Below are 27,233 nucleotides of genomic sequence, written 5' to 3'. Positions count from 1 at the left end.
CAATAGTTTTACTGACCAACTTAATTGTATTTTGTAAATATACACAAATTCAGAATTTGATGGCTGCAACACACTCAACAAAAGTTAGGACAGAGGCGTGTTTACCATTGTGTTACATCACCTTTCCTTTTAGTAACACTTTTTAATCATTTTGGAACTGAGGGTACTAATTGTAGTAGATTTGCAATTGGAAACTTTGTCCATTCTTGCTTGATATAAGACTTAAGCTGCTCTCCTCTTCATGATGCACCATACATTTTCAATAGGAGATAGATCTGGACTGGCAGCAGGCCAGTCAAGCACACGCACTTTGTGTCTACAAAGCCATGCTGTTGTTGCCCGTGCATTGTCCTGCTGAAATAAGCATGGGCGTCCCGGGAAGAGACATCGCCTTGATGGCAACATATGTCTCTCTAAAATCCTAATATACGCCTCAGAGTCAATGGTGCCTTCACATACATGCAACTCACCAATGCCGTGGGCACTGATGCACCCCCATACCATCACAGATGCTGTTTTTTGCACCTTTTGCTGATAACAATCAGGATGGTCATTTTCACCTTTGGCACGGAGAACTCAACGCCTGTTTTTTCCGAAAACTAGCTGAAATGTGGACTCATCTGACCACAGCACACGTTTCCACAGTCTTTTGGTCCATCTGAGATGAGCTCGGGCCCAGAGAACTCGCTGGCGTTTCTGCATAGAGTTGATGTATGGCTTCCTTCTTGCGTAATACAGTTTCAAGTTGCATTTCTGGATGCAGCGATGGACTGTGTTAAGTGACAATGGTTTTCCGAAGTACTCCCGAGCCCAGGTAGCTATAATTGTCACAGTAGCATGACGGTTTCTTAGGCAGTGCCGCACCCATCCTTTCTTGCAAAGACTGAGCCTTTGATGGATGCTACTTTTATACCCAGTCATGATACCTCACCTGCTACCAATTAGCCTGCTTAATGTGGAGTCTTCCAAATTGGTGTTACTTGAATATTCTGTGCACTTTTCAATTTTATTTTAACTCTGTCCCAACTTTTGTTGAATGTGTTGCAGCCATCAAATTCTAAATTTGTGTATATTTACAAAATACAATTAAGTTGGTCAGTAAAACTATTGAAAATCTTTTCTTTGTACTTTTGTCAGTTAAACAACGGTTCATGTGAATTAACATATCACAGATTTTTGTTTTCATTGCATTTTGGAAAATATCCCAACTTTTCTGGAAATGGGGTTTGTACAAGGAGTAGGTTACTATGTGGCAGCACTAAAGATAGTGCTAATTACGTGCACCATGTTTACTCACAAGCTGCCTAATTATTGACAGTGTAACATAAGTGTACTATGTAAGTGCTAGGAAGTCCCTGTATGAACTATGTATATTTACACAGTCCACATGGGAGAAATACCTGTAAGAACAATGGGTGCAGAGACAGCTGATATATGGGGAATAGATAGCGGCAGCCTCACTGACTACACACTTAGAGACATTTTATGCACAGACCACACAGTGTGCAATTATTAAATTAATAAATTATTATTTATTGCGATACAGCGCAGAATAGGCCTTCCAGCCCTTAGGGCCATGCTGCCCAGCAACCCTCAGACCTAACCCCAGCCTAAACATGGGATAATTTACAATGACCAATTAACCTACCAGCCAGCACACCCTTGGGCTGTGGGAAGAAACCGGACCACGTGGAACATACAAACTACTTACAGACAGCAGCAGGAATTCAACACAGATAGCTAGTACTATGAAGTGTTGTACTAAGCACTGTGTTATTATGCCGCCCCATCTTGAATACTTATTGTATTAACAAGATAGACAGGACAGCAGAGGAGGTGGCATTGCTCTATTGGTTAAAAAAAGCAAATCAAATCATTAGAAAGAGGTTACATAGGGTCAGAAAGTGTTGAATCATTGTGGATACAGCTAAGGAATTGCAAGGGTAAAAAGACCTTGATGGGAGTTGTATACAGGCCCCCAAATAGTAGAAAGGATGTGGTTTACAAATTACACTGGGAGATAGAAAATGCATGCCTAAAGGGCAATGTTACAATAGTTATGGGGGATTTCAATATGCAGGTAGATTAGGAAAATCAGATTGGTGCTGGATCCGAAGAGAGGGAATTTCTACAATGCCTAGAAGGTGGCTTTTTAGAGCAACTCATGGTTGAGCCCACTAGGGTATCAGCTATTCTGGATTGGGTGTTGTGCAATCAACCAGATTGATCAGAGAGCTTAGGGTAAAAGAACCTGAGGGGCAAGTGATCATAGGTGGGCATGGATGATGGCAGAACAGCAATTCGGAAGCCACAGGATACATACATCACAAAGAAGTAGTAGCATTCAAAAGGAAAGATGACACAACCATGACAAATAAGAGAAGTCAAAACCAAGTGAGGGCATATAATAGAGCAAAAATTAATGGAAATTTAGAGGATTGGGAAGCTTTTAAAAACCAACAGAAGGCAACTAAAAGTCATTAAGAAAGTAAAGGTGGAATACAAGAGTAAGCTAGTCAATAATATTAAAGAGGATACCAAAAGTTTTTTCAAATACATAGTCTGAAAGGGAGATGAGAATAGATATCAGACTGCTGGAAAACTATGCTGAAGAAAGTGAATGTGTCTGGTGGAAGGGAATGATGCTGGGGGACAAGGAAATGCCGGATGAACTGTATAATATTTTGCATCAGTCTTCACTGTGAAAGACTCTATCAGTATGCCAGAAGTTTGAAAGTGTTGTGTGAAGTTGCCGTTACTAGGGAGAAGGTTCTTGGGAAACTGAAAGGTTTGAAGGTAGATAAGTCACCTAGACCAAATGGTATACACCCCAGGGTTCTCAGAGAGGTGCTGAAGAGATTGTGGAAGCATTAGTAATGATCTTCCAAGAATCACTGGATTCTGGAATGGTTCCAGAAGATTGAAAATTGCAAATGTCACACCACTCTTCAAGAAAGGAGAGAGGCAGAAGAAAGGAAATTATAGGCCAGTTAGTCTGATCTCAGTGGTTGGGAAGATATTGGAGTCAATTTTGAAGTGTGTGGTTTCCAGGTACTTGGAGGTACGTGATAAAATAGGCTATAGTCATTATGGTTTCCTCAAGAGAAAATCTTGCCTCTTGGAATTCTTCGAAGAAATAAGGAGGAGGATTGACAAAGGAGAACTGGTTGACGTTGTGTACTTTGGCAAGGTGCCACATATGAGGCTGCTTAACAAGTTATGAGCCCATGGTATGATGGGAAAGATTCTAGCATGGATAAAGCAGTGGCTGATTGGCAGGAGGCAAAGAGCAGGAATAAAGCAAGGCTTTTCTGATTGGCTGCCGGTGACTGGTGGTGTTCCATAGGGGTTTGTGTTGGGACCGATTCTTTTTACATTATATATCAATGATTTGGATGATGGAATTGATAGCTTTGTTGCAAAGTTTGCAGACAATACAAACTTGGGTGGAGGGACGTGTAGTTTTGAGGAAGCAGAGAGGCGATAGAATGATTTAGACAGATTAGGAGAAAATGGCAGATGGAAGTGTTTGCTCATGCATTTTGGTGGAAGAAGTGAAAAGCTAGACTATTTTCTAGATGGGGAGAAAATACAAAAAATAGAGGGACTTGGAAGTCCTTGTGCTGGATTCCCTAAAGGTTAACTTGCAGGTTGAGTCTGTGGTAAGGAAGGCAAATGCAATGTTATCATTCATTTCAAGAGGACTAGAGTATAAAAGCAAGGTTATAATGTTGAGACTTTATAAGGCACTGATAAGGCCTCACTTGGGGTATTGTGGACAGTTTTGGGTTCCTTACCTTTAAAAAGATATGCTGAAACTAGAGGGGGTTCAAAGGAGGTTCACGAAAATGGTCTTGGCCCAAAACGTCGTCAGTGCTTCCTCCTATAGATGCTGCCTGGCCTGCTGCATTCCACCAGCATTTTGTGTGTGTTTCACAAAAATGATTCCAGGATTGAATAGCTTGTCACATGAAGAGCGTTTGATGGCTCTGTGCCTGTTTTCAGTGGAATTCAGAGGAATGAGGGGTGACCTAATAGAAACTTATTAAATGGGAAAAGGTCTTGATAGAGTGGATATGGAGAGGCCATTCCTATGGTGGGAGAGTCTAAGACCAGAGGACACAGCTTCAGAATACAGGGGTGTCCTTTTAGAACAGAGATGAGGAGAAATTTCTTTAGCCAGAGAGTAGTGGATCTGTGGAATTCGTTGCCACAGGCAGCTGTAGAGGTTAAATCTTCATGTATATTTAAGGCAGAGGTTGATAAGATTCTTGATTGGTTAGAGCATGAAGGGATATGGAAGGAAGACAGGAGATTGGGGCTGAGAGGAAAAATGGATAAGCCATGATAAAATGGCAGAACAGATTCGGTGGGCCAAATAGCCTACTGCTGCTCATTTGTCTTATAGTCTAAGTATTTAGGGCTCTGCTTTGCCAACTTATAGGCACCTCTAAAACTCATCTTTAAAGGAAGGTGTTTCCTTCAGGAGACTTTTGTTTAGATCAAAAACTTTGAATATAAAAATTCCAAAATGACATTCCCAAGTTACTAATAGTCACAGAGTCTGCAATATAAAAATAATAAGAGCTATTTATTGGGAGAACATCAAGTTCATTAGAAAGTCTTATTTATAACTCTCTAATATGGCTTTGTAACATTAAAACATTCAAAAGCTGCTGGTGAATTGGAGGCACCTAGTTCCTCGGGATCTCAGTACTAGTAGAGAGCAGAGTGAGTGAGGAACAACTGAGTGAACCTGAGCTTTTACAGTACAGTGCATTCATGATATGGTTACAGGGAGTAGCAACATTCAGAACTTACTGCCACAGGTAAACATATTGGATGTTGTGCAGGTTGAGCAATTTCTTCATCAAAAGGATAGGCCATGCTTGACATGACTCTGAGGAACTAACAAATCCATGAACAACTTAAAAAAGGATTGATTCTCCATTTGCCTCTCAATGTCCAAACCTAGGAGCTCATTGTGAGAGGTGGAAATAGGTAAGGCTAGACAACAGGGCTCTGGTGAAGTTGTGTAGGCCAGTCCCCTGTAGAGTGGATGCAATGGATTACAGACACATTGATGAACTCCAACCAACTTTGTTTGAAGGAGACAAGAAGTGTACAATGGTACAGTATATGCTCCACTGGTGCTAAGAGCCCAAGACAAATTCTTCATTAGGAGATTCAAGTTGTTTTCTGTTGAAGCCTGAGTTGAATAGGTTCCAAGGCTTCCCTCACCAGTCACATTCACTTTCTCTGATTAGATTGATTAAAGTTATCTCTTCAGGAATGCCAAAGCTAGCAGTAATGCACAATGCTCAGAGCAAGATGCTGAAATTCTGTGGTGGCTTGGATGTATTTTAGTTACCCCGGCTATTTTGAAGGTTCATTGTTGGTATTCCTCCAAACCCAGCCACTGCTCTTTTCTGTCTAATTGCCATTCATCTTCAAGCAGTTCATCTGGTGATGGCACATAGTGCTTCTCATAGCCAGAGGTGATGCAGGTTTTTCCTGGTACTTTTGTGCTGACTGGCTTTTCTTCAAGTTCTATATCCTGATCAGTGCAGGTTTCTCCATTCTGAGTTGGTATGTTTTCTCGTAACATATCCTCAGTGTATAAGCTTTCGGTTTCTTTCAGAGTAAGGCTGTTGCTAGTTGTTTGGGGAACCAGTGTCACAGTCTCTTCCACTTTAACAACTTCTGGATCATTCTCAATCGTTCCAAAATGGTCTGGAGTGATAAGATTCTGAAAGTAGATGCAGGGTATTGCAAGAGTTAGTATTGGGTTCAAAGGTAATTTGGTTTCCCATGGAGAATACATCCTTATTATTAGCTCAAGCATTATTCCCCCAACTGTGGTCCCAAACTTGCATATTTCTTCACCTTCAATCCTCTCCCATCTTATCCAGTAAACACCTTCGGCTCTCTTAACTTTATTCTCCCCAAAATGCTCACTATCGGGTTTCCTTCCTAGTTCTCTCTCTACCTCAACTCCAAATCTGGGTCATTATCACTATCTCCAAAAATCAAATTTTTGACACTATCGCCTTAGAAAATCACCTCCCCATCTTCATCCTCTCTTCCCTCTCTAAAGTCCTTGAACGTGTTAACACCCTTCTTAATTCATGTCCCTCTTAACCAGAACTCCAGCTGAATTCCAGACACAAGAGGTATTGCAAATGCTGGAGCAATACACATAATGTGCTGGTGGAGCTCAGCAGATCAGGCAGCATCTATGGATGGGAATAAACAGTTGATGTTTTGGGCCAAGATGAAGGGTTTTAGTCCTGTTGAAGGGTCTCAGCCTGAAATGTCGACAATGGATCACACCATCTTCCTCCAAACCACTCCACTGTTTTCCACTCTTTCAATATAAGTTCAAGGAATGGCTTCGTTGTTCAGCTCAGCATAATACTACCTTCCGAATTCAACCAAGCATTCAACAATTTCGTATAATGAATATTTTCAGTATTTTATGTTCGATTTCCAGCATTTGTTCCACGTTCCCTCAGTAACTTTTTAGAAACTGTTTTATATTGTATAAGCATACTGTATGGCTACAAAGGCCGATAGATGGTTAAGAAAGTTTATGGAATGCTTGCTTTTATTAGTCGAGGCATTAAGTTCAAAAGTAATGAGGTTATGTTGCAACTTTATAGAACTCTGGTTAGGCCACATCTGGAATATTGCGTACAGTTCTGGTTGCCCCACTATTAGAAAGATGCTGAGACTTTAGAGATGCTGCAGAACAGGTTTGCCAGGATGGTGACTTGTTTAGAAGGCATGCGCTATCACAAGAGGTTGGATAAACTTGGGTTGTTTTCTCTAGAACAGCAGAAGCTGATGGGAGATCTGATAGTGGTTTATAAGATTACGAGAGGTGTAGATAGAGTAGACAGGGAGTAACTTTCTCCCAGGGTAGAAGTGTCTAATACCAGAGAGTATGCATTGAAGTTGAGAGGAGTAGGTTCAAGGGGAACATGAGGGGTAAGATTTTTACTCAGCGAGTGGTGGGTGCCTGGAATGCTCTGCCTGGTATGGTGGTAGAAGCAAATACATTAGTGGCTTTTAAGAGATGTTTAGATAGACACATGAATTTGAGGAAGAAGGAGAAATATGGACATTGTGTAGGTAGGAGGGATTCATTTTTGGGGTTTTTTTGATTTACTTTTCAGGGGTTTGGCACAACATTGAGGGATGAAGGGCCTGTTTGTAGCTGGACTGTTTTGTGTTCTTTTTATCCAAGACTTCTGTTATCTTATGCATTTGACCTTTAATCTCTCCCAGAGCCCACCCTATTCCAGGAAGTTATAGCTGAGGAAGAGCAATGCACCAAAAATAGTTTCAGGTTAGTATCATTTCCTAGTATTTGGTCCTTAGCCATAACAGTCATAACATAACAGCTATTTATGATGGTAGGTTGTGGGTAGTTTCTCATTGATTCGATAGTGTTTCTTTTTATTTATTGTGAATGCCTGAAAGAAAATGAGTCTCATAGTAGTATATGGTGATATGTATGTAGTTTGATAATAAGCTCACTTTAACTCTGCCATGTATGGTTCCAAGCCCAGCTGCAAAAGGAGGAGATTTGGGCATGGGGTTAGCAACCCCATCTCGTAAAAATGCAAAGCTACAGAAACGATAAACAGAAGCTCCAAGGACCTCATCCCTGGGAGAAGAAGGATACACCAAGAAGATGGGCTACACCTGGAACAAGATGGAAGAATGGCCTGGGACTGAGGACCCGGGTGAGCTACTGTTGGCAGCCTTTTCCCCAGCAGCAGTGATTGGCTTAAGAAGGAGAATAAACTTACTTTGAACACTTAATTTTTTTGTTCCTTTCTTTCCAACCTATTTTCTTTACATTTTAACATGAAGTTTCCTTTCACAGATCCCAGTTCTGATGAAAACCTGATTAACTTGGTACATCGACTCTGCTTTTCTCTTTACAGATCATAAGTTTCAAGGCATATTATATTTTTATGTCAGATTTAAGAATCTGAAATGTTTTATTTGTCCTGGTTTTGAGGTTCTTCCGTTTGTTTTAACCCCTCTGTATCACAGTAATTTTGAGTCCTCCAACCTCCCCGAGATATCTTCACTTTTATATTTTCATTCTTTTAATTGTTTTGTCAAAGACCCAAGCTCAAAGTCCCCGTGTTCACTTTACTACCCTTTAGTACACTCTTTTTAAAATGTACTTTTTTTTGACACAGTCACTTTGCCAATTTCTCTTAAATAGTTTTGCATCAGTATTTTTGTTTCAAAATGCTACGAAGTAACCTGGGATGATTTCTTTTCTTACAGGGACTATCTGCACACACTGCTGGAATTACTGCCTCCCTGTGCATAGAGCCCGTATTCTCTTGCTAATATTCCCTTTCCATTTTTTTTCCCAAAGGTGCTCATACTCAATGAGGTGCAAGTTCCAAGGATATCAGTTACGCACAGTTCTTAACCGTGCTGCACAAAGGAGCCCACACCTTAGGTGAGTTTCTTGCTTTTTGACAAATCCAAGATGAAATCCTGATAACACTTGGCCCTCTGTAAAAGCTTATTATGTATCTTGCCACATTGATAATGATATCAAAAGGAACTTGCATTTTGGTAGTTGTTTCTTGACCACATCTTTGAATTTAATACCTCACTGGATTAAAAAGATGCTTACTTCTAATTCCAATATGCAAGAGGCTACTGGGCCCATGGGGGTTTGTGCCTGTTCACAGTAAGCAATCACATTAGTTCCATTCCTCCTCTCTTTCCTGGAATATTTACAACATATTTTCTCTCACATGTTCATCAACCCTCGTTTAATTCTTTCCTTTATCCCATGTGTAGGGGAATGGGAGGATAATGGAGAACATGCCCGTAAATGGCTGTCACTGAGGGTGAAAGGAGAAAAATTCAGAGTTGGCAAAATCTTAAAAAGCCAATCCACTACCTCCTCAAGAGTAAAGGGAAAAGAAGGGTGCATAAGAACGTGTTAATTTTTTCCCTATTCATTGAATCTTTAGAGGAGACTTGATTAAAACATGTTCAAGTTCTCACCTGCTGGAGCCGAGTACGGATAACTTCAAGATCTGGGATTTTCTGGCAACACCACTGAGGTATCAAGAAGGAGCCAAGGCTTTTTATCCTGAAAAATAAATAGCAGATTTGTTTAAAAAAGGCAGTTGACATAATCCTGTGAATTATAGACCAGTAAGTCTTAGGTCATTAGTGGGCAAACTATTGGAGAGGATTCTCAGAGACAGGACTTATGAACACTGGAAAAGCATAAACTGTATTAGGGTTCATCAGCATTGCTTTGTGAAAGGTAGGCCGTGCCTTTATACTTTATTGTCACCAAACAACTGATACTAGAGCATACAATCATCACAGTGATATTTGTTTCTGCTGTTTGCGCTCCCTGAAGTACAAATCTAAGTAAATATAATAAAAATTTAAATTATAAATCATAATTAGAAAAATAGAAAAGGGCAAGTAAGGTAGTGCAAGTCAGGTCCAGATATTTGGAAGGTACGACCATATACAGGTCAGGATCTGTTCAGCAGTCTTATCACAGTTGGAAAGAAGCTGTTCACAAATCTGGCCGTACGAGTCTTCATGCTCCTGAACCTTCTCCCTGAGGGAAGAGGGACAAAAAGTGTGTCGGCTGGGTGGGTCGTGTCCTTGATTATTCTGGCAGCACTGCTCCGACAGCGTGTGATGTAAAGTGAGTCCAAGGATGGAAGATTGGTTTGTGTGATGTGCTGGGCTATGTTCACGATCTTCTGCAGCTTCTTCCGGTCTTGGACAGGACAACTTCCATACCAGGTTGTGATGCACCCTAGAAGAATGCTTTCTATGGTGCACCTATAAAAATTAGTGAGGGTTTTAGGGGACAGGCCAAATTTCTTCAGCTTTCTCAGGAAGTAAAGGTGCTGGTGGGCCTTCTTGGCAGTGGACACTGCTTGGTTAGACCAAGTCAGGTCATTTGTGATATTCACCCCGAGGAACTTAAAGCTTTTGACCTGTTCTATCTGTGCACCACCAATGTATATGGGGTTGTGCGGTCTGCTACTCCTTCTGAAGTCAACAACCAATTCCTTTGTCTTGCTGGCATTGAGGGATAGGTTATTGTCTTCGCACCATGCCACCGGGTTCTTAATTTCCTCTCTGTACTCAGACTCATCATTACCCAAGATATGGCCTACAATTGTGGTGTCATCAGCAAACTTGTATATTGAGTTTGATGGAAACTTGGCTACACAATCATGGGTGTACAGTGAGTACAGCAGGGGGCTGAGTACACAGCTTTGGGGGCACTGGTGCTCAGAGTGATTGTTGAGGAGAGCTTGTCCCCTATTTTTACAGCCTAGGTCCTGTCTGTGAGGAAGCTGAAGATCCAGCTGCAGATCTGAGTGCTAAGACCCAGGTTCCAGAGCTTAGGAATCAGTTTATTTGGAATGATGGTATTAAAGGCAGAGCTGTAGTCGATGAAAAGGAGCCTTACATATGTGTCTTTATTCTCCAGGTGTTCTAAGTAGGAGTATAGTGCCAGGGAGATGGCATCTGCCATTGACCTGTTGCTCCGGTAGGCAAATTGCAAAGCTTTGCGGTTGATTGGCAGGTTATGGTTGATGTGTGCCATAACCAATCGCTCGAAGCACTTCATAGCAATTGATGTTAGAGCCACAGGTAGGTAGTTATTCAGGCATGCCACCTTGCTTTTCTTTGGCACCAGGATTATTGTTGCCTTCTTAAAACGCGAGGGGATCTTAGACTGAAGCGGGGAGCAGTTGAAGATGTCAGCAAACACCAGCTAGCTCGCTTGCACAGGCCCGGAGAACCTGTCCCGGGACACCATCTGGGCCCTTGGATTTATCTTCAGGAAGGCTCTTCTAACGTCTTCCTCAGTGACGATGAATCTTGATGCCACCAGGTCCGGTTCATCCAGAGGGGGCGGGACGCTCCTCTTCTGTTCGAATCTTGTGTAGAATACGTTAAGTTGGTCAGGAAGAGAAGCGCTACAGTTATTGATATTCCCAGCCTTTTCTTTGCACCCAGTGATCTCATTTAGACCCTGCCATAGTCTACTGGCTTCCCTCTGGTTAGCCTGGGCTTCCAACTTGTCTCGATATTGCCTCTTGGTGTCCTTAATGGCTTTCCGGAGTTCAAGCCTAGATTCCATGTAGCGACTGGTATCTCCGGACCTGAAAGCCACTGCTCTAGCCTTCAAAAGGGACTGGACCTCATAATTCATCCAAGGTTTTCGGTTAGGGAATACCCGGATCATCTTGCGAGACTCACAGTCCTCTGTGCATTTCCAGATAAAGTCCATGACAGCTGAGGCATACTCATTGAAGTTAGCTGCCGAGTCCTTGAATACTAACCAGTCCACCGATTCAAAGCAGTCACGGAGGACCTCATCCGTTCCCTCTGTTGAACGCGACATCACTTTTGACACTGTGACCTCCCGCTTCAGTTTCTGTTTGTAAGCCCAGAGGAGGAGTACGGCCTGATAGTCCGATTTTTCAAAGTAAGGTCGTGGGACGGAACGGTAGGCATCCTTGACTGCTGTGTAGCAGTGGTCAAGTATATTTGGCCCTCTAGTGGAGCAGGAAACATGTTGGTATAACTTTGGCAGCGCTTTTCTAAGGTTGACCTGGTTAAAGTCCCTGGCAGTAATGAGCAAAGCCTCCAGATACCTGGTCTCAAGTTCACTGATGCTGGCATACAGTGTATTCACAGCACACTCTACATCCGCCTGGGGTGGAATGTAGACCACTGTCAGTATTACCGAGGTGAATTCCCGTGGCAGATAATAGGGATGACACTTCACTGACAGATGTTCGAGGTCTGGACTGCAGGACCTTGTCAGTGCCACTGTGTCCGAGCACCACGTAGTGCTGATCAATAGGCAGAGTCCACCTCCCTTCGTCTTGCCCGAAGATGCCGTGCGGTCCATCCGATGGATTGAAAATCCCTCTGGTCAGATGGCACAGTCGGGGGTGGCAGGGGAGAGCCAGGTCTCTGTGAAACAGAATACACAGCAGTTCTGCATCTCCCTGCAGTAGGTGAGTCTCCCTTTAAGATCATCCACCTTGTTCTCTATGGCTTGCACATTAGCTAGTAGGCTGGTGGGCAGAGGGACCCTAAAGCCCCTCCGCTTCAATCTGACCAGCAGCCCAGCTCTTTTCCCACGCTTCCTCGGTAAATAGTGCATCTTTCCAGGTTTCCATCGATGCAGTGTGTTGTTGGCAGCTCTTTGAGGTTGTTGGACGTGTCCCACGGGGATCGATTGGCAGGTCGCGTTGTCAGGCGCTCCAGGTCGGGCTGAGTGACGGGGGAGGCTCCACTGCCACTTCCAACTGTCAGGGGCCTGGGCTATCGATTGGGTCGAGCCCCGAAGCCAACACTTAATCCCGGAGGGCCGGTCTGCCAGCTGAAACAAGTCCGTAAACTGTGTCACAGTTGCGGAGGCCTCCACTCCATCCGAGCCCCGGGCTCGATTTCCAAGGTTGGCGGTGGAGGCCTCACTTCCGGCAGCTGTGGATAGCCACCAACGGGGCTCTATGGTGGTCACTCCGGGGAAGCATCTGGGGTACCTTGAGGTCTCCGACATCACTTCTGTGTGGTCATCTGCTTTGAAGAGGTGCTGGTCGGAATGGGCCATGTCTCCAGGCACTCAGACACGGTAGCAGACCGCAGGTCTCCGGGAACGTGGTGGACCTTGGACCAGGCCTCGACAATCGGGTCCAGGTACAGTCTGGAGTTGAAGCAATTCTGGCGCGTCGATGATCTCCAGCTGGGTCAGTAACTTCGCCAGGGTGTTGTTGAGCTTGCTAGATGTAGCAAATTGGAGGTTTAGAAGGGTTTCTCAGGTATAGGATAGTGTAGAGAGCAGTTTGCTCGGCAGAGCACGCGCAGAGTCGCCAGTTACCGGCACCATCTTATGAGCCTGATTGAATTCTTTGAGGAAGTGACAAAATAAATTAATAAAGGGAGAGCAGTGGATGTGATGTACATGGACTTTAGTAAGGAGTACTACAAGGTGCCACATTGTAGGCTTATTTAGCAGGCAAGGGAATCAAGGAAACTTAGCAGTCTGGATTCAAAATTGGGTTGCCTGCAGAAGGCAGAGAATAGTAGTAGATAGGAGTGTCTTGTGTGTGGTGGTTGATGACTGGTGGTGTTCCACAGGGATCTGTTCTGGGACCTTGCTCTTTATGATATTTAAAAATGACTTGATTGAGGAAGTGGAGGGTGGGTTTGTAAATTTGCACATAGAAAAGATGAGAAGTGTTATGGATGACGTAGAAGGTTGATATAGGTTACAGTGGTACATTGACAGAATGCAGAGCTGGGCAGAGAAGTGGCAGATGGAGTTCAAACTGGAAAAGTGGAAGTAATACACTTTGGAGGTTGAACAAAGGCAGAATACAGGGTTAGTGTCAGAAATCTTAACAGTGTGGAAGAACGAGGGATCTTGGAGTCCATGTTCATAGATCCCTCAAAGTTGCCGCACAAATTGATACGGTGGTTAAGAAGGCATTTGGTGTGTTGGCCATCATTAGTCAAGGATTAAGTTCAAGAGCCATAAGGTAATGTTGCCACTCTATAAGGCTAGTTAGACTGCTCTGGAATATTATGTTCAGTTCTCATTGCCTCATTATAGGAAAGATGTGGAAGCTTTAGAGAGGATGCAGAGGAGGATGCTGTCTGGATTAAAGAGCCTGTCTTATGAGGAAAGTTTGAGTAAGTTCAGGCTTTTCCCATTGGAATGAAAGGTGACTTGACAGACGTGTATAGAATGATAAGAAACAGAGATATAGAAGACAGTCAGCACCTTTCTCCTCAAGGTAGAAGGAGTTAATACAAGAGGGCATAATATTAAGGTGATTGGCTGGATGTCAGGTAGGCTTTTTACATGGGAGTGGTGGGTGTGTGGAGCACGCAGCTAGGGTGGTGGTAGAGGCAGATACATCATGGTCGTTTAAGAGACTCTTAGCTGGGCACAAGAATGGAAGAAGAATAAGAGGGTTATGTAGGAAGGAAGGGTTAGAATGATTTTGGATAGATTAAAGATCGGTGTAACATCATGGACTGAAGGGTGTGTACTGTGTTGTTATGTTCTATGTTCAGATTAGGTACATCATAGCAGATGCAAGCAATTCACCCCAACAACCCTTTCATGCCATACCATTAGATCACAGCTGATCTGAATCTTAACTCTATCTGTTCACTTTTGTTCTTAATCCACAAATATCCATCAACACCTGAGAATTTTATTCACCTGTACTATTGATGAAGAGCATGTTGAATTTCAAATCATCCTCTGCAACAAAGTACTTCTTAACATTGCTCCTAAAGGATCTATCTTTAATTTGATTATGCCCCTTTATTTACCTGAAGAAATAATCCACTTTATTTACATTGAAGAAGAGGATCATTTGGTCTAATTGCTTCATATTGAGTCCCTCAAGCGTGAAATCCATTTTCTGGCACTTTTTGTTCTATCAACATTTGACTTCATCATTTCCTCTCTTTTGAGTGATGCCATCACTGTGAATTTCTGTTGCTCTCCATATGTCCCACACCTGCTATATCTACCCTTTGAAAAATGAACTGCACGTTCTTATGAAAGCTGCTTCTACAATACCTCCAAGCTAATAACTTATAATCTAGATCAGGGGTTCCCAACCTTTTTTATGCCATGGACCAACACCATTAAGCAGGGATCCATGGACCCCATTTTGGAAACCCCTAATCTAGAAGGATGTGGATAAAGCTCACAGTTCTTTCATTGCCAGGCCTTAATTCTTGAATTGCAAACTCAATAACTTTATGGGAGCATATTCAAAAGATCAGGGCTGTACCACACTGCCATCATCTCAAGGAAAACTGGGGATGGACAATAAGTGAAGTTGTGAATAAAAGAGACATCTCTGTCTAACCAGTTCATAGGTGGTTCCTCAGAGTTTAAGGTGATCATTTTAGAGAGGAGGCTGCCCATGCATGAATTACTTCAATATAGGATGGCTGTTACAACCTAGTTACTACACATTTTTCATTGCATAAGGTCACTATCCAATTGTAATGGGATTCAAGATAATTGACATTAGCCTTTGTTTAGATGGATTTTATATACATATATACATGGGCGTATAGATAAATATCTTGTATTTTACCAACAGGAGTAGAGCTCTTTCTGCACACATATGAACACATGTGTGCGTACAAAGCACTCATGACTGCTTTCTCATACCCTTCCTCAAGATGCCTTCTTCACCAGCTCCCAATTTCCCTTCCTCTGAGCCTTTCTTTTTTTCCCAAATCCTCCATTCTTTCCCTATTCCATCTGATTCCTTGTCCTGCATTTCCCTTTCACTCACTGCCACCCCCTTGCTCCAATCACAAATACACTCTATAATTTGCCATCTTTGTGTCTTTTGCTAGCCGTGTTCAATTACATCCTAACTGCATTTTCTAATAGGACGTTATCGGTATCTGCAATATCACATAATAGATGTCATCTGTGAATATTAGGTCATTAGACATGGAAGCTCACAATGCTTACATATAAGCACTGTCACATGCATGGCCACATATTTGCAGTAGGGTTGAGTTACCTGATGCATGCAGGCTCAAATATACAAAATTCCACAAATATAAACATCTAGCTGCATTTTGAGCAACTCTTCATTAATGTCTACGACGTGTGTCTATGCAGTTGGAAGAGGTCAGCTCACCTTTGATAAAAGCAGCATTTTCCAACGATAATGCAAAGGAGAATACTTGCCAAGATGACAAGTACCAACACAATCTGCTTCCAGATCACAGTATGTGAAGCTAAACACAGCAGAAAAGTAATGTTAGAACAGAAAAAGCTATCCCTTTGTGAGAGCACTACAATACATCTCACAAATAAAGCTAAACTTTAAGTCTTTATTTTTAAAAAGTTAGTATCCCAAACTGGAGCTTGGCTTATTATGATGATATTCATGACAACAAAAAGCAGTGGCTGATTCAGAGGGACTTTTGGCATATAAAGTGGCATCTGGCAAGTGGGAAGTGTGGTAGGGAGAATCCAGAGCCAATATGTGCCTGTCACAGGGAAGGGTAAGGCTGGCAGGATTAGGGAACTCTAGATGATTAGAGATTCAGAGGCTGTGCTCAGGAAGGAGGAGGTACATGTCAGGGATAGGAATTTGTGATCAAGTGAATCCCTTAAGGAGCATAATGGATGTAGGTGTACACCTAAAAGGGAAATCAGGAGTGCAGAACAAGGACATGACAAATAAGGTAAGGGAGAATCCTAAGAAATTCTGTAGTACTATTAAGAACAAAAGGGAAACTCGGAAGATAATAGGTCCCCTTATGGATCACTGTGGTTGTCAATATGTGAAGGCACTGGAAATGGATGAGGTCTTAAATGAATGCTTGTCATCTGTATATTTCTCTTGGAGAAGATCAAAGAAGCAAGGTAATTCAGGAATGAGAATAGTGATGCCCTAAATCATATTCACATTTAAAAAAAAAGAGGAGGTTTGGTAATCTTAAACACGTAAAGGTAGATAAATACCTGAGGTCTGATTAAGTGTATCCTAGCACATCGTGGAAAGCCAAGGAAGAAATTTCTGGGGTTCTCGCAGAGATGTTTGCATCATCATTATCCATGGATGAGGGACAGGGAGACCAGATGGGCATGGGTTCTAATGCTGTGCTTTATTTAAAAAAGACTGCAAGGACACACCAGGATATTACAGGTCAGTGTCTAACATTAGTGGTGGGAAGGTTTCTGGCAGGGATTCTGAGGGACAGTATCTATTTGGAAAGGCAAGGACAAATTGCACATGGCTTTGTGCATGGAAAATCATCTGGTCAAGCACCTGTCCAACATTACCTTGTGTCTTAAATTTGAGGTGTGATCCACTTTTGCTTTCCCCTTTGATAGTGGAAGCTGTCATCCAAATCTTGTAGGTACTTGCAGGCTCCAAATTCGATAGCATGAAACTGTGTAATGCAGAACTTATATTGAGGACTATGAGAAAGAACACATTTTTTTAACATTAGGGACATTGAATTCATGCACTCTCTCATCCCCCTGTGAACTTAATTATTCACTGATTAGCTAATCAATCAGTTGTTCATCAATATCATTGCCAAGGTTCATGGTGCACGAAAATGTGTAACAATTAGCCTTACTGCAAGATGAACCTTTCCTCCAAGAGGACTACAGCCTTGTTGTTGGGCTTGGAGGCTTGCATGCCTTGATAACACTGAGAGCTACGTTAGCTGGAGTCAGGACTTTATGATTTGGCTTTTGGTAGGGTCACCCGTTCCAAACAGGTTAAAGGGTAGAGGCCAGATTAAGAGTGATCCACCAGTCCTCCATGTTTGGGTGTTCAGCTCAGGGCTAACAACCTTGACAGGTAAAACAAAGTTGTTAAGGAAACAGCAATGAAGAATCCTTTTACATCTGAGTGTGATGGTATTCCTGAGTCTTCACCCGGGACTTGAGTGACTGACAGTAGTGAAAACCGAGAGGAGGCTATTGACATGATGAAGGAAGCCCTGAACAATGCCAGAGATGGAGAACCTTCATTGCTGCCTGTAATGCCAGTGGCTTAAGGGGCAGTAAGTAAATAAGTAAGTTGACCCTTTCTAGTAAAGCTCCAGTCCAGGTATATGCATTTCCAATGTTGGAAAACCATAGCGGCATAGCCCAGACAGACCAATCGGCATATTCGTTTTGCTGCCATCATGCTAGTGTGACAAGGTGTAATGAGAGGAAGGTAGCAGAGATGAACTGATGTATCATGAGCTTCTCTGGTACCAGATGGTAAATAGATCAAGCCTCTCACAAACCAGTACAAAATTTTTTCAAGCTTTAAGTCAGTGAAAACCAGGCACATCAAATGATTTGCTATTTTTGGAAATGGGTTAGGTCTTTGCCAGTGGAAGCAAGATCTGTGAGTGATCCTGGAATATTCCTCTTACCTTTTTGCCTGCTGTCTTCTTGAGGACTCTTTATGTAATATAGAGTGTAGTAAAGAATAAAACCCTGGCAGAGGTTCAGGGGAATGGCCTCAAACGTCAATGTGGCTGAAGTCTGAGTAATGTTATATATTTTGGCGGTGGGGCCTGTGAGTGGCACTGTATAACAGAAGAAAGAGAAAACTCTTGAGAACAATAAAGATCACATTTTGCATTTTTAGCTGAATGTTTCAAAAACATACACTGCTGCCCAGGGAGGAGAGCCAATGTCAAATAGGATCTGGATTTATTGAACTTGAAATTGGTTACAACATTTGGACAGGAAGCACAGATATTCCAGAACCAGAACAGAACACAAATCAAGACCAAGGAATAGTATTAATAATGGCATTCCATGTTTTAACCACTCTGTAAGGATTGCTTTCTTAATATCACATCATCAAGTTCCCAACCAGAAGTAAAGGGCTTTCTCCATCATTCTACAAAACTACTTGAGGTGACTATTTCTATTAAATTTCATCTCAGGCTGTCTGGTTTACAGAGAACAATTCTTGTACCTCGGGTCACTTCTCATAACCAAGATCAGAATCAGAATTAGGTTTATTATCACTGGCATAAGTCATGAAATTTGTTAACTTAGCAGCAGCTGTTCAATGCGATACATAATATAAGAGAAAAAATAATATTAATAATAAATAATTACAGTACTGTATACCTATATTGAATAGATTAAAAATCATGCAAAAACAGAAATAATAAATATTTAAAAAGTGAGGTAGTGTCCAAGGGTTTAATGTCCATTTATGAATTAGATGGCTGAGGGGAAGAAGACCATAAGACAAAGGAGCAGAAGTCAGCCATTCAGCCCATCAAGTCTGCTCCACCATTTTATCATGAGCTGATCCATTCTCCCATTTAGTCCCACTCTCCCGCCTTCTCATCATAACATTTGATGCCCTGGCTACTCAGCTACCTATCAATCTCTGCCTTAAATACACCCAATGACTTGACCTCCACTGCTGCCTGTAGCAACAAATTCCACAGATTCACCACCCTATGGCTAAAAAAATTTCTTCACATCTCTGTTAGGAATGAGTGCCCTTCAATCCTTAAGTCTTGCCCATTCATACTAGACTCCACCACTATGGGAAACAACTTTGTCACATCCACTCTGTCCATGCCTTTCAACATTCAAAATGTTTCTATAAGGTCCCCCCTCATTCTTCTAAATTCCAAGGAGTACAGTCCAAGAGCGGTCAAACGTTCCTTATATGTTAACCCTCTCATTCCCGGAATCATTCTCCAACGTCAGCACATCCTTTCTCAAATAAGGAGCCTAAAACTGCACACAGTACTCCAAGTGAGATCTTATCAGTGCCTTACAGAGCCTGAACATCACATTCCTGCTCCTATACTCTATTCCACTAGAAATGAATGCCAACATTGCATTCGCCTTCTTCACCACCAACTCAACCTGGAGGTTAACCTTAAGGGTATCCTGCATGAGGACTCCCAAGTCCCGTTGCATCTCAGAATTTTGAATTCTCTCCCCATTTAAATAACAGTCTGCCCATTTATTTCTTCTACCAAAGTGCATGACCATACACTTCCTGACATTGTATTCCATTTGCCACTTCTTTGCCCATTCTCCCAATCTATCCAAGTCTCTCTGCAGACTCTGTTTCCTCAGCACTACCGGCCCCTCCACCTATCTTTGTATCATCAGTAAACTTAGCCACAAAGTCATCTATTCCATAATCCAAATCGTTGATATACAACGTAAAAAGAAACACCCCAACACAGACTCCTGTGGAACACCACTGGTAACCAGCAGCCAACCAGACTGGGATCCCTTTATTCCCACTCACTGTTTCCTGCCAATCAGCCAACACTCTATCCACGTATGTAATTCCATGGGCTCTTATCTTGTTTAGCAGCTTCATGTGCGGCACCTGGTCAAAGGCCTTCTGAAAATCCAAATACACAACATCCACTGCATCTCCCTTGTCTAGCCTACTTGTAATTTCCTCAAAAAATTGCAATAAGAAGCTGCTCCTGAATCGCTGAGTGTGTGCCTTCAGGGTTCTGTACCTCCTTCCTGATGGTAACAGTGAGAAAAGTGCATGCCCTGGGTTCTGGAGGTCCTTAATAATGGACGCTGCCTTTCTGAAACACAGCTCCTTGAAAATCATGCAAAAAACAGAAATAATATATATTAAAAAAGTGAGGCTAGTACCCAAGATGGAGCCAACTAAATTTACAACCCTCTGGAGCTTCTTTCGGTCCTGTGCAGTACCATACCATACCATACAGTGATGCAGCCTGTCAGAATGCTCTCCAAAGTACATCAATAGAAGTTTTTGAGTGTATTGTTTGGCATACAAAATCTCTTCAAACTCCCAATGAAGTATAGCCACTGTCTTGTCTTCTTTATAACTGCATCAATATTTTGGGACCAGGTTAGATCCTCAGAGAACTTGACACCCAGGAACTTGAAACTTCTCACTCTCTCCACTCCACTTACATTACAGAGGCCCAGGTTCTGCAACTTCTCAATCAGGATTGTGGGAATGATAGTATTAAATGCTGAGCTATAGTCAATGAACAGCATCCTGTCATAGGTGTTTGTGTTGTGCAGGTGGTCTAAAGCCATGTGAAGAGCCATTGAGATTGCATCTGACAATAACCTATTGTGCCAATAGGCAAATTGCAGTGGGTCTTGGTCCTTGCTGAGGCAGGAGTTCAGTCTTGTCATGACCAACCTCTCACAGCATTTCATCATTGTCGATGTGAGTGCTACCGGGCTATAGTCATTAAGGCAGCTCACATTATTCTTCTTCGGCACTGGTATAATTGTTGCCTTTTTGAAGCAAGTGGGAACTTCCACCCTATCAGTGAAAGGTTGAAAGTGTCCTTGAATACTCACGCAAGTTGGTTGGCACAGGTTTTCAGAGCCTTACCAGGTACTCCATCGGGACCTTCCGCCTTGCGAGGGTTCACTCTCTTTAATGACAGCCTAACATCAGCTTAGTTTCACCACTCTAGGCTGTGTGTCCTTCCTCCATACTGGTACATAGCTGTGAGTACACAGGGTTTCTGTTTTTGGCAGAGAAACAACTATTTCTGCTCAATTCTTTGCAGTTTATGCTCTAAACAAGTTTCCTCCCAACTCTCTTTATCTCACTCTGTCAGTTTATCCTTTTGTTCTTTTCTCCTTCATTACCTGATTGCCAACTCTTGCCAAGGAATAATGAACATCTTCACAAAAGCTGTTTCCCTGCACAGCATATGAAGAGCGGCAAAAAAAGGGAAATAGTGACAGGTGGTCAGTAGGCTGCAGTCCAAAGCAAGAGACTCAAGAAAACTCCCTAAGTTTAAATAGAGAGGTTTCTTCTGAATTCATTATTGGATTGATTGGTACCTCCTTCTGATATCCTACATACATGTTCTCCATCAGATTCCTTCATGATATTAAAGATTTTTCTTAACTTAATGATCAGTTTTGATCTGTACAGGGTCTCAATGTGTTCAGTTTTTCTTAGTGGTACTGTATGTAGAAATAATTGTTAAAAGATCTCCCTCTGCAATACATAACACACAATAACAGCTACATAATGTTATAGTACCTCCTTCTTCCTTGTAGACTATGCTGGATACTGCTCCACCCAGGCCACTCTCATATCGAGTATACACTGAGACTTTGTATGGAATCCAGGGCTGCAGAACACCTGTGGAAAAAGCAAGCTCATCATGATGTCTGCAACTATCTCTAGTTGCTTACGGACTAAATCAGGAATGAATCAGCACAAATGGATATACATAAACTCAACACAGCTACTATCATTGATAGCCAAGATACCCAATGATACTGGAAATATCACTAATGTTGTAGATCATGATGTTATTTTCAGATTGTATTGGATCTCCTTCCCCTCTGCCATCCAACTGCTGAATGGATGTTTGACCTACGAATACTACCACGCTGCTTTATATTTAAATTATATACTTACAGTAATTCATGTCTTTTTTCCCTTCTATTATTATGTATTGCATTGTACTGTTGCCACAAAGACCAACAAATTTCACAACATATGCTGGTGATATTAAACCTGATTCTATAGTACAAATTTATCTCTATATTCTCACTTCAAGTACTTACAGGTGAAGTTCACCACAGTTCAGATACACAGTAAATGTCCCTCTACATTATCCAAACAAACTCTCCTATTGGAAGTTGCAGCATGAGTTAAATATTTATTTTTCAGCATGTGAGTATCATGTGCAACACCAGCATTTATATCCCATAATTAATTGATCCTGGATTTACAAACTTCCTCAGATATTCATGAGTCACATACAGGTCAGACTAGTTATGAACAGCACATTTTCTCTCCTAAAGGACAGATGTGTTTTTACATCAATCTGGTGATTTGTGAACTTAATTACCACAGTCCTGGAATTATGCTCCTCCTATTAGAGGTGGGATATCAGGGAGAAGTCCAGTACCCTTGTTGACTATCTTTGCAGGAAGTATGTCTAGCTGCAGCACCTTTCAGTCAGCATAGCTCTCCTGGAGTTGTATGAGAGGATTTCCAGTAGTCAGGGGAATCAGAAGAGCAGATATGTAGACAGATCACAGAAGAGTGTAAAAGCAATAGGGCTGTAGTAGTGTTAGATTTGATCTTTCCAAATATTGTCTGGAATTGCCTTAGTGGAGAGTGGAATTCATAATGTGCATTGAAGAGTTTTCATTTGAAGCAGTATATACGAAGTCCTACAATGGAGGGGGTTATGCTACATTTAATCTTTGGGAATGAGGATGAGTAAGTAATAGAAGAGTCTGTAGAGATTTTTGTTTGGAAACAGTGACCGTAGTCCTGTAAGGTTAAAAGTAGTCAGGAGAAAATATATGGCTGAGGTAGCACCCTAAACTGGATTGGGGAAGGGAGTCAGATTTCAATAATTGAGGATCTTATAGAAGTAATGCACACAAAATGCTGCAGGAATTCAGCAGGCCAGGCAGCATCTATCAAGAGTAAACAGTTGACATTTCAGGCTGAGAACCTGCATCAGGACTGAAGGGTTCTGGCCTGAAACGTTGACTGTTTACTCTTTTCTACAGATACTGTCTGGCCTGCTGAGTTCCTCCAACATTTTGCATGTATTGCTTAGATTTCCAGCATCTGCAGATTTTCTCTTGTTCAGGATCTGATAGAAGTAGCTACCATAGGTGAAAACACTATCTCATAAGTGGGAGGTATTTGAAAGTGACCTAATAAGAACTAAGACTCATCATTGTCCCTGTAAGGTGAGAAGCAAAGATAGCAAGTTTGGGGACCTTTGCTAACAATATTGAGTCAATAATGAAAAAGAAGTAAGCATATGTCAAGTATTGGAAATTGGTATTGAGCAATTCCTTTGAGATTTGTAGAGGATGTAGGAGAAAAATTAGTATGGCAAAAAGGGGTCTTAAATGACATTGGCAAGCAAACTTAAGGAGAATCCTAAAACCCTCTTACAAGTATTAGCAGATACTAGCTACCTCCTAGGTAGATAAAAGGTACCAAAGGGATAATACATGTGTGAAGCCAGCAGATATGCGGAAATTATAATTGAATACTTATCAGTATTCACCAGGAGAAGGATGTAGAGGCTTTAGAGTTAAAGGGAAGGGTACGGTCATATTCTGAGCATATACATTCACTGCCACTTTGTTATGTACCTCTGCTCATTAATATAAATATCTAATCAACCAATCATGTGGCAGCAACTCAATGCATAAAAGTATGCAGACATGGTCAAGAAGATCAGTTGTTATTCAGACCCAGCTTCAGAATGGAGAAGAAGTGTAATTTGAGTGACTTTGACCATTGGAATGATTGTTGATGCGAGCCAGGTTGGTTTGAGTATCTCGGAAACTGCTGGTCTCCTGGTATTTTCACACTCGGCAGTCTCCAGAGACTTCAGAGAATGGTGCAAGAAATTAAAAAAAAAATTTGGTGAGCAGCAGTTCTGTGGGTGAAAATGCTTTGTTAATGAAAGAGGTCAGAGGAGAACTGCCAGATTGGTTCAAGCTAACAGCAAGATATCAGTAACTCAAGTAACTATAAACGTATAATGTGCAGAAGAGCATCTCTGAATGTACAATTCATCAAACCTTGAAGTGGATGGGATGAAGCAACTGAAGACGTTGAACATAAATTGGCTACTTTATTAGGTAGAGGAGGTATATCTGTATCAGGAAGGAGAAACTGTTATAAATATAGGCATTCATCAGGGCAGATAAATGCCCAGTACCTAATGTGATCTATCCCGGGATGCTAAGGGAAACACAACAGAAGATTGCTGGGACTCTTGACAGAGAACGTTGCATTTCCATTAGTCATGGTCGGTACCAGATTACTAGAGGATAACATGTTGTCCTTTTGTTCAAAGAGCATGGTGGGGATAAGCCAGCAGTAGGAAAGTTCTTGGAGAAGATCCTGAGGGATAGGATTTAGAGTGTGCTTAGGCATGGGCTGATTAGGAATAGGCAGCATGATTTTGACATGGTAGGGGAAATCTTGTCTCACAAATTGGATTGAGGCTTTTGAGGAGGTAACAAGAAAATTGATGAAGGCAGCACAGTGGACTTGATTTTTGTGGACTTCAGAAAGGCTTTTGACAAGGTCCCACATGGTAGGTTGGTCTAGAATGTTAAGGCACAAAGGATCCAAGGATTATTGGCAAATTGGATCCAGGATTTGCTTGGTGATAGGAGGTCAAGGATAGTGATATATGTAAAACTTGGATAAGAATATAAGTGGTCTAATTAGTGACTTTGTAAACAATATGAAAATTAGTGCAGTTGTAGATGGTAAAGAAGTTCACTTTAGGAGGCAGCAGAATGTGGATGAATTAGAAAGTGTGGTGGAGCCATGGCAGATGGTAATTAATCTGAACATTGTTAGATAATGCACTCTGAACTTAAAAAATGTCTAATCTGTAAATATCTAAAAAAATGAAATCTCGGCAAGTTATATCTGTTGGATAATTGTTCAAAAGACATGAAACAATTATCTAAAAATAAATCAGAAAATCTTAGTAATCCCTTAGTTTTCCAAGCTGAATAAGCTTGATCTATAATGGAAGGGTGAAAAAAACAATTAGATACAATAGGACTATTTAAAACGAATTGAGTCAACCCAAAAAATCTCCGAAATTGAAACCATATACGTAATGTATGTTTAACTATTGGGTTGTCAATTCGTTTCGGCAATTTCAGGGCTTATTTCAAAACTTTATAATATAATTATGAAGATACATTCAGAGCCCCTTTATAAGACTAAACAGGATTGGGAAAGAGAGCTTAGTTTTAGTATTTCTAGTGAGAATTGGGATAGAATTCTTCAATTAGTTAATACATCATCGTTATGTGCCAAACATTCACTAATACAATTTAAGGTTGTACATAGGGCCCATATGTCCAAGGATAAATTAGCTCATTTTTACTCTCATATAAGTCCTATTTGTGATAGATGTCATTCTGAAATTGCGTCTTTAACTCACATGTTTTGGTCGTGTTCATTTTTGGAGAAATATTGGAAAGATATTTTTGATATTATTTCTGCGGTTTTGAATATTGATTTACAACCTCATCCTATTACCGCAATTTTTGGTTTACCAATGTTAGATTCACAGCATTTATCTTCTTCAGCCCGTCGAATGATTGCATTTCTAACTCTGATGACTAGAAGATCTATATTGTTGAATTGGAAAGAAATTGATCCTCCCACTGTATTTAATTGGTTCTCTCAAACTATGTTATGTTTAAACTTAGAAAAAATTAGAAGTGGTACTTTTGAGACTTCTATTAAATTTGAAAAGTTATGGAGACCATTTATTCAACATTTTCATATGATGTAATATGACCCTGTGCCAAGTACATTTGATTTCCTAGCTTTTAGCTTATGTATTTTGAGAGGACCGGAAGTGACGGCATTGATGAATACTTATTTTTGTGAGATATTATAAACAGCCCACTTTTTTTTTCTCCTTCTCTTTTGTTTGTTTTTCTTTCTTTTATATTACTTATTAGTTATAGTTATTAGATTAGATTAGTTAGTTTTGCATTATATAATTTTTTTTTGTTTTTTTTTTCTTTCTTTTTTCTGTTTTTTTTATATTATACATTATGAAATATTTAGATTTACTATGTCCATACATATATCTTATGGCTTATGTCTTGGTAAACTCATTTATATTGTAACTATTATGTATGTTTTTTTTTCATATGTAATGGAATGTGTATGTTGGTAATTTCTTTATCAATATATCATCTGTATTCTGTCCATATTACTAATATTAATAAAAAGATTTAGAAAGAAAAGAAAAAGAAAAGATAATGCACTCTGGGAAGTCTAATTCTTGACATAATACAGCAACCTTAAGAGGGACCTTTTACTGGAAGTTCCTAGTCCATGAAAATGAAAACAGGGTAGATATAGTAGTGAAAAATGGCTGAAGTATGCAGTATTAAAGTTGGGATATCATGTTGTAGCTCTAAAGTACATTGGTCAGACCACATTTGGAGTATTGTGTACAGTTCTCCCAGTTGTAACACCACAGGAAGTATATATGTTAGCAATAGAGAGATTGTCGAAGAGATTCACCAGGGTATCCTTTGAAATAGAGGCTGTGATAAGGAGAAATTGGATAGACTGAGTCTGCTTTCCCTGGACTGAAGTAGGCAGAGTGTGTCCTTACAAAGGTTTATGAATTTATAAGGGGCATGGACAGGACAGATAGCCAGAGTATTTTACCTAGTGCATGAGAGTATAGAAGTGGAGGGTAAAGGTTTAAGGCAAAACAGAAGTTTAAGGGAGATCTAAGAGGTAGATTTTTACACACAGAGGACGGTGGTTATCTGGAATAAGCTGCCAGAGGAAGTGGTACAGGCAGATACTGTATAGGATGTTTGGACAGGTACCTAGAAGGAAAGGTTTGGAGGGATACCGGCTTAAATACAGGTAAATGAGATTAGTGTAGATGGGTATAACAGTCAGCATGGATGAAGTAGGCTGAAGGGGCTCACCATGTTGTATGGTTCTACTAATTATTTTTTTAAATTACAGATTTTTTTACTGTATATAAAAACTTTTGGGATTCAAATTTGGGTCTTTTGATTGATAATTTAGTTACAGTACTCATCTAGTAATCTCCGAATCACCACCATATTCTATGAACAAACCTTCCCGTACAACCATCAT

General features: G+C 41.0%; 2 protein-coding genes across 8 annotated transcripts in view; one reads left to right on the top strand and one right to left on the bottom strand.

Annotated features, from left to right (window-relative positions):
• LOC132406494 (uncharacterized) overlaps positions 1 to 27,233 on the top strand; it is a 148,108-nt gene that overhangs the window by 8,652 nt on the left and 112,223 nt on the right. For 2 of the 5 annotated variants that reach the window (XR_009516182.1, XR_009516181.1), the window contains exons 2-3: positions 7,291 to 7,351; positions 8,405 to 8,491. The gene's annotated coding sequence lies outside the window, so the exon portion shown is untranslated. Of the gene's footprint in view, positions 1 to 7,290; positions 7,352 to 7,569; positions 7,752 to 8,404; positions 8,492 to 9,017; positions 9,112 to 21,628; positions 27,215 to 27,233 lie in introns of those variants that run through there. The other 3 variants (XR_009516180.1, XR_009516183.1, XM_059992248.1) reach the window with 3 other exon arrangements.
• Positions 4,573 to 27,233, bottom strand: part of LOC132406490 (interleukin-6 receptor subunit beta-like) — a 62,769-nt gene continuing 40,108 nt past the window's right edge. For all 3 annotated transcript variants that reach the window (XM_059992237.1, XM_059992238.1, XM_059992239.1), the window contains 6 exons: positions 21,612 to 21,713; positions 17,989 to 18,144; positions 16,892 to 17,029; positions 15,738 to 15,837; positions 9,052 to 9,139; positions 4,573 to 5,749 (listed from right to left, as the gene is read on the bottom strand). In XM_059992237.1, coding sequence (XP_059848220.1) covers positions 5,390 to 5,749; positions 9,052 to 9,139; positions 15,738 to 15,837; positions 16,892 to 17,029; positions 17,989 to 18,144; positions 21,612 to 21,713 — 944 coding nt within the window. In that variant the 3' untranslated portion in view covers positions 4,573 to 5,389. The remainder of the gene's footprint in view (positions 5,750 to 9,051; positions 9,140 to 15,737; positions 15,838 to 16,891; positions 17,030 to 17,988; positions 18,145 to 21,611; positions 21,714 to 27,233) is intronic.

The sequence above is a fragment of the Hypanus sabinus genome, chromosome 16 (genome assembly GCF_030144855.1).
Source record: "Hypanus sabinus isolate sHypSab1 chromosome 16, sHypSab1.hap1, whole genome shotgun sequence".
Lineage (NCBI taxonomy): Eukaryota > Metazoa > Chordata > Chondrichthyes > Myliobatiformes > Dasyatidae > Hypanus > Hypanus sabinus.
Note: the sequence above shows the minus strand (reverse complement) of the source record. Positions and strands in the feature narration are given on the sequence as shown.